This window comes from Patagioenas fasciata, chromosome 9 (assembly GCF_037038585.1).
Source record: "Patagioenas fasciata isolate bPatFas1 chromosome 9, bPatFas1.hap1, whole genome shotgun sequence".
Classification (NCBI taxonomy): Eukaryota; Metazoa; Chordata; class Aves; order Columbiformes; family Columbidae; genus Patagioenas; species Patagioenas fasciata.
The window spans coordinates 6,644,668-6,652,445 of record NC_092528.1 but is presented as its reverse complement, the minus strand read 5'-3'; the positions used below and the strand labels follow the sequence as shown (position 1 = coordinate 6,652,445).

The following is a 7,778-nucleotide window of genomic DNA, read 5'->3' as shown; positions in this document are numbered from 1 at the left end:
GTGTTCTTTGGAAAGTGGTGAAATACGCAGTGGGGAGGGTGTGTGAGAAGAACCTGGTACCTGAGGGTCCTTCCCAGGGGGTGCCGGGAGACCCACCCCTTCAAGTTGAAGATAAGACACCTGTATGGGAGCAAGATATGTTTTCTTCTTCATGTATTTCCTGTTTTTCTTTGCAGAAAAAAGTACATGGATGCTAAAACAGATAACCAGCAGATGCAATCAACCCGAGTGCAAAGGTGTGGCAGGTTTCCACCCTGAGAAAGCACCAGGAGCTTCAAGGTTGATGGACTAGTACGGTCGTGTACCCACCTCTTGTTTGACAGACAGGGCCCTTGACCAATGAAATGCCTTGGATCAGAGAAGTTTCTAGGCCACTGCCATAAATGAGCCCAACTCAGCTGATCCCAGTTGAGTTAATCATGGTCTGAGTGACGGCTCTGCAGTGGAAGAGGTTCCTCCTTAGATGAGAACGCTCTCTAGGGATGGAGACACCTTGCTGAACTGGTGAGTCTATGTTGAGAGTGGATAGGTGCACATTTTGTGAATCATCGTTTTGGGAATCATCACTCTCGAGTTTTGGGATCCCTTGAGTCTGACTCAGCTTTGCAGCAATTAAACTGGTGCCTGAGTGTTTATAATGTTGGAGTGCTGAATAATTTTGGGTAAACCCTTTTTAGTTAGAACAAAGTCTGTTTGGAGCTTACCACTTGGCTAGATTAATTTTTGGGGTGCTTTCATGAGATGTGGATTGGTGCCAAAAAATGGAGGAATTAGATGGGGGGGGGGGCAGGACACAAATCGCTGGTTCGATCCCGGCGTGATCGCGACCGCAGAAATGTCCATAAGCAACGGGAAAAAGGGGAATTTTGAGAATTCTGAGAGATAATGCGGGTAAAGGTAGAATTTAAAGCGAGGGGGGGCGGACACGTGCGCTGGAACAAAGGGTCGCGATCGCACCGCCCCCGTGTCCCCCCGTGGTGTTGAGTTTGGGTGCGAATCCCGAGGGATCGGGACGGCGAAATCTGGGGAAACCCCGGCGAAAACAGCACCGAAAAGGGAGGATTTAGGAGGAAAAACGTGCGGCCGGGAAACCCCCGGCTATTGTCTGTGCGGTCCCGAGTTTAGTGAATTGCGAACTAAGTTTAGGCGCAGATCGGGAGAAGCGGAGCCTGTTAGGACGAGCCGGGGGGTGCGGGGGGCCCGGAGGGCCCTGCCCGCAACTGTAACCTGATCCTTTCCGCCGACTGAGGCGTTAATTAATTAGTTTTCGGGCCCCCCCTCCCGGGGAAACAAAGGAAGCGCCGCCATCCGGCGCTGGGGGCCCGAACTCCCCACCCCGGGGGTCGAATTTCCCATCCAGGGGGGGATTTGCTGGAGGGGAAAAGCGGTTTGGCAAGTGCAACCCCCCCCCTCCCGCTTTAAGGGGGAAACTTGACCCTTCCGTGCCTCTGCGGGGGGAGCGAAGTGAGTTAAAACAAGTAAAAGCCGCGGTTTGGGGCATAGGCCGCCAGCCCGGGTGGTGAATTAATGCCAATGGTCCACTGAGAACCTTCTATGCATACTTGTCTGTGTTAAAAGTGGGTAAACTGAGTGTTTTTTTCATTAATAGGGGAGCGGTGGGGTGGGCTGTGGTGCTAGTTGGGAGGATTTATGTTGGTCAGCCTATGTATTTGTGGGTGAAGCTGTTGCCTTTTCATGCCTTCCTGGGGGGGGGTTTGGGGACTGTGCAGAGCGGCAGCAGACTAGACTTGGTTTTTGCTGGTCTGAGCTTGCAGAGAACCTCTAAGAACCCTGCAACAGCACCAACCCGTACTGACAGGTGTGCAAGAATCCTCAAAATCCTCATTTTTCCTTGTATCTCTGAGCTGTGATGGGCACTGTCCCTCTGGGGTTCCTTGCTCTTTGGTGCAGCATTGCACTGCATAATACAGAAAGGTGTGCGATGCTCTTTCTGTCCTTGCAAATCCTTAAAACACAGCTCTCTACAACTGTCCGAAAAGAGGTTGGAGTGTGGAGGGGGTTGGTCTGTTCATCCAAGGAACAAGCGCTAGGAGCAGAGGAAACGTCCTCAAGTTGCGCCAGGGGAGGTTGAGGTTGGATGTGGGGAACAATTTCTTCCCCAAAGGGCTGTGGGGCATTGGAACAGGCTGCCCAGGGCAGTGCTGGAGTCACCATCCCTGGAGGGTTGGACAGACGGACATGAGGTTCTCAGGACATGGGGCAGCGCCAGGGGTGGGTTATGGTTGGACTCGATGAGCTTGAGGGGCTTTTCCAACCAGAATGGTTCTGTGGAGACCATGGGAGGTTCTTGCCTAATTTAATGTGTCTGTTTCCCTGGCAGATCTACAGGCACAGGGTGTTCTGCAGCCTGGTGCGGTCTGTCCATTCCTGTTGTGTTCCTCAGTCTCTGGCGTGGGGATGTGATCGCTTCTAGTGTCAAACACAGGTGGTTTTTTTAGGGGGAATGGTGCTGAGTAAGCGCTCCCTTGTATTTATCACCCCATTTTCCGTGTCTGATGAGGGCAGTGGGAGAAGGGGGTGCGAAGGAGTGAAAGGCGTTCCTGAGCCATAGCCGTTCATACTCCGGCACGTCAGCCAGACAGGCGTGCACGCTCCCCCAGCCTCCTGATCGCGTTATTATATTACACCTGACATTCCTTTCTTCCACTAATATGTTATTTTTGTTCTGACAGCTTTATGAAGGAGAGAAGAGAAACGGAGAGAGACACACGCACCGGGACAGATACAGACAGTATTCATGCCTTATCAGGGAGGAACGGGTCTGACTCAGACACGAGAGATATGCTGGTGGAAACATCTGGCTGTCTCCAGCAGCTCCCGATCTGCCATGGAAAGGAGGTTCCCAGAGCACGCAGAGAGGAAGGGACAGGATCAGGTCCTCTGGGGATGTCACCTTCCTGAGATGCTCCCTGGACTTTCCTTTCTTTAGTTGTGGTCAATGGGGCAGAGTCCAGTTGAGGCCTGGATCCAGTGCAGTGCCTCAGGGGTCAGTACTGGGGCTGGTATTATTCAATATATTCATCAGTGACTTGGATGAGGGAATAGAGTGACTGTCAGCAGGTTTGCTGATGGAGGAGTGGCTGACACTGGAAGCTGTGCTGCCATCAGAGACCTGGACAGGCTGGAGAACTGGGTGGGGAGAAATAGAACAAGGGCAAGTGTAGAGTCTTGAATCTGGGCAGGAACAACCCCAGGTTCCAGTGTAAGTTGGGGAATGAGCTATTAGAGAGCAGTGTAGGGGAAAGGAACCTGGGGGTCCTGGGGACAGCAGGGTGAGCATGAGCCAGCACTGGGCCCTTGTGGCCGGGAAGGCCAATGGTACCTGGGGTGGGTTAGAAGGGGGTGGTCAGTAGGTCAGAGAGGTTCTCCTGCCCCTCTGCTCTGCCCTGGGGAGACCACACCTGGAATATTGTGTCCAGTTGTGGCCCCTCAGCTCCAGAAGGACAGGGAACTGCTGGAGAGAGTCCAGCGCAGCCACCAAGATGCTGAAGGGAGTGGAGCATCTCCCGTGTGAGGAAAGGCTGAGGGAGCTGGGGCTCTGGAGCTGGAGAAGAGGAGACTGAGGGGGGACTCATTCATGGGGATCAATATGGAAAGGGGCAGTGTCAGGAGCATGGAGCCAGGCTCTTCTCGGTGACAGCCAGTGACAGGACAAGGGGCAGTGGGTACAAACTAAGCACAAGAGGTTCCACTTAAATATGAGAAGAAACTTGTTCCCGGTGAGGGTGTCAGAGCCTGGCCCAGGCTGCCCAGGGAGGTTGTGGAGTCTCCTTCTGTGCAGACATTCAAACCCGCCTGGACACCTTCCTGTGGAACCTCAGCTGGGTGTTCCTGCTCCATGGGGGGATTGCACTGGATGAGCTTTCCAGGGCCCTTCCAGTCCCTGACGTTCTGGGATTTTGTGGGATAGCTGGTTTGTGGTAGAAACCAGGCTCCTGCCTATCTTGAGATGTTGCCAGATGTGGCGAGAAGTTGGTTATCTGGTTGCCCACGTTGTCACTTTTAGTCCCAGGTTCTTGTGTCGGGTAGAGAAGGTTCCACAGGCACTTACGGTTCATGGAGAGATGTCCACTCTGCCTGGGGTAAAGGTTGGTGGACAAGCGGTGACCCCAGGGTGTTGGGAGGCCTGGTGCTGGTTTCATTTTGCAGAGAGGAAGAGGGGAAATGAAAAAGCGCGTGTGTGGGAAATGCCGTGTCAGACACGGCTGCTGGTTATTGTGTTCCGTTCAAAGGCCAGCGGGCAGAAGGAAGCGTGTGTGGGAAGTGGGAGAGGCAGGGACGAAACCTGGATTGTGAAAGTGGAAAAAAAAGGCGCCTGAGACAAGCAGGAGTTCATTTGAGCTGTGGGTTTGCTGGCAAAATGTAAAAAGGAAAAAAAACCCGGGGTTGAAAGTGAGGGGAAAAAATGTTCTAATATGAAAATAACGCTGATGCCATGTCTGCTCTTCATCCCGTGATTCACCAGGTGAACTGGAAAAGCCACAGTGTCCATTCTCATGGCTGGAGAGGTGACGGGCCCCCATAGGCCAGCGGTCAGTAGGGGGTGACCCCTGGCACCAGGTCCTTTTGGGTGCACCGATCCTGGAGGGCAGCCATCAGCTGGAAAAAGAAGTAAAACACCAACCTGGTATCCTATACATTATATGCTTCTCTGCCTTTGGCCTGTATGCTTTTGCCAGGATGCCGAAGCTCTCTGAACACCTTCTGCAACAATATTTGCATTGTGCTGTCCCCAGAATAGCCCGTTTTGCTGGCTGCACGCTGGACTGTGTTCATCTGCCAGGGAGAAGCCGCTTCAAGCCTCTCCGTTCCCACATTGCAGCAGAAACATCTCCTTCCCAAGCATTGTGGGAGAAAGGCCGATCAAACAGAGCAATTAATTCAACAAACAATACAATTAAGCCACGATCCCAGTGTAGTTTCCACCCAGAAACAGAATAAACAGCCTTCCCAGCATGGATAAATAAACTCGCAGATGGAGGCTTTTGCGAGTGGCGAAGTTTTCCCTCCGCAGCCTTCTGGAGAGCACATAAAAACCGCAGAGTACATAAATCTCTGGCTCTCCATCCTCCGGCTCTCGAGGAGGGAGCGTCATGCCAGCTGTGGGACAGATGTGCGCTGGCTGGAGAGCCAGGGCAGGGACCTGGGGACACTGAGGCGTGTGCAGGGAGGCTGCTGGCAAACAGCTGCCTCCCGGTGTCCCCTGAGTCCTGTTCTCATCGCAGCCCTGACAAAAAATGCATGGTGCAAAAAGCCGTGAAGGAGGAGGGCGACCTGCTTCACACTTGGCTGCACTCACTTGTTACTGTGGGAGCTGATGGAAATCCCCTTTTTTGAATCCCAGAATGTCAGGGACTGGAAGGGCCCTGGAAAGCTCATCCAGTGCAATCCCCCATGGAGCAGGAACACCCAGCTGAGGTTCCACAGGAAGGTGTCCAGGCGGGTTTGAATGTCTGCAGAGGAGACTCCACAACCTCCCTGGGCAGCCTGGGCCAGGCTCTGCCACCCTCACCAGGAACAAGTTTCTTCTCATCTTTCAATGGAACCTCCTGTGTTCCAGTTTGCACCCATTGCCCCTTGTCCTGTCACTGGTTGTCACCGAGAAGAGCCTGGCTCCATCCTCCTGACACTGCCCCTTTCCATACTGATCCCCAGGAATGAGTCCCCCCTCAGTCTCCTCTTCTCCGGCTCCAGAGCCCCAGCTCCCTCAGCCTTTCCTCACACGGGAGATGCTCCACTCCCTTCAGCATCTTGGTGGCTGCGCTGGACTCTCTGCAGCAGTTCCCTGTCCTTCTGGAACTGAGGGGCCACAACTGGACACAATATTCCAGGTGTGGTCTCCCCAGGGCGGAGCAGAGGGGCAGGAGAACCTCTCTGACCTACTGACCACCCCCTTCTAACCCACCCCAGGTACCATTGGCCTTCCTGGCCACAAGGGCCCAGTGTCTTTTTGAACCGGGTTTTGAAGCTGGTGGTGGAAAAACGTGTTTGCAGAGTTGGTACTCGAAAACAACCAAGTGAGTTGTTTACCCAAGGAAAAGGGAAATAAATGTTCCCAGGGATGCCACTGGCTGTGTGGAGATGATGGGATCCAGGCCGGCTGCTCTGACCTTTTCTAAAATCGGCTGGAGGCTTCTGGGAAAGGCTTTTCCGTGACAAATCAGCCTTTTTGCTGAGCTATGGGAGCCAGTGAGGTGTTCCCCCCTGTGACAGCAGGATGGTCATGGCACCCTGGCGTAGGAGGTGATGAGAATTTGGGCTGGACACCTGTGGGAAGAGCAGCTGGAGAGGAGATGCTTGGCTGGCACCAGGGGTGGAAAGGATGGAAAGGGCAGCCTGAGGTTATATTGCAGCTTGTACTGTATTTGGGCTCATTTCTTTCAGAAGCAGCCAAGACGGAAGCAGGAGGGAATTGCGCCGTTTCAGAGAGGTGTGAAAAGCCTGTGCCGTGACCCTGTGGTGAGCAGTTGTGGCAGTCTGGACAGACAAAGGCTTTTTTTCCCCCGAGAGGAGCTTATGTGGTTCCGTATGGTCATTGTTCTGCTGGGGAGGGCTGGTTGGAGACCAGGGAGGAGATGGGAGCTGCAGGTGAGCTCCAGCTCTGCAGAATCCCCTCTGCTCAGTGGTTTGGGGCTGGGGACTCACCCAGCAAAACTCCCCGAAAAAAGAGCTGGAGCCAAATTCTCTCATTTTTCCTGCTAGAGGATGTTTCTGTTGTTCTTTCCCTCCTGTTCCTGGATGCGTTACTCATGAACTTGTCGAACACCCAGATGGTTTGATTTAGCGTACAGGGTCCCCGAGCAGGGACTTGAGGCAGCAAACCTGGCATCTGTCGCTGCTGTTGGAGCCTTGGCACGCTGCCGTGCTAATGATGAAATTAGCTGGGGAAATTATTTCCAGCCTCAAATCGGGTCAGTGGGAAGAGTTGTGCCAAAGCGGTTCAAGTTTTGGGAATGTCCAGTGTATGGCACACGGAGCTGAGCGCCTGCAGGTTGGTGCAGAAGCAGGTTTGAGTCCATTAATGCTGTAAAAGTTGTACAGATGTTGTGCATCAGCTCCTGTGTTCACGCCAAGGAGGTCCTTTCACACCGAAGGCCACAGTCTGGCTTTAGGGAGCTGCCTTTCAAACACAACTGGTGGATTCTCAAAAGCCTTCAGATGGTTCGTTAAGCACAAGTCCAATGATGATGGTGTGTGTGCTGTCACCCAGCCAGGGGTTTCCTGGAGGTGTTTGCTTGGACTGATGGTATTAATGTGTTTTCTGGAACCGACCCTGCTGTGGCTTCACATTTGATGTTGCTTTTGTATTGCTGTTAGCTGTTACGCAGTGGTTTTGATGGTAGCACAGCAGATTTTCCAAGCCTACGTGTACCCTAGGTCGGGTTTTGACTTGGAAGAAGAAGAGGGAAAACATTACTTTGGTCCTGATGAGTGACTCGCGTGGGCTGAGACCAGAGCTCTTCCACTTCCAAATAGGAAACGGCTGCCGTGGTGTTGGTTCTCCAAGAGCTCCCAGCACTGGCCGCCCTCCAGTTTCCTGCAGGAGCACCCCAGTGTGAACTGGGAGGCCACAGCTGGTCCAGCTGCTGTGACCCTGCCCTGTCCCCAAGCCCAGCGCTGACACCGCCAAATCCTGGGACGGAGGACAAGAAACTCAACGTTAGAGGCGTAAACCACATCTGGTTTGAGAGATTTAGCAAGGGAGCAGCCACGTCAGATTTTCAAGGCAGATGCGTGATCGTGCTCTGAGCTGGCCA

The 7,778-nt window shown here is 53.4% G+C and overlaps 1 protein-coding gene across 1 annotated transcript in view; it reads left to right on the top strand.

The window, feature by feature from the left end:
* The first annotated feature begins 408 nt into the window (after nucleotides 1–408).
* Nucleotides 409–7,778, top strand: part of LOC139825438 (uncharacterized) — a 41,639-nt gene continuing 34,269 nt past the window's right edge. The window contains exons 1-2 of the mRNA XM_071812308.1: nucleotides 409–504; nucleotides 2,694–2,896. Coding sequence (XP_071668409.1) covers nucleotides 464–504; nucleotides 2,694–2,896 — 244 coding nt within the window. The 5' untranslated portion in view covers nucleotides 409–463. The remainder of the gene's footprint in view (nucleotides 505–2,693; nucleotides 2,897–7,778) is intronic.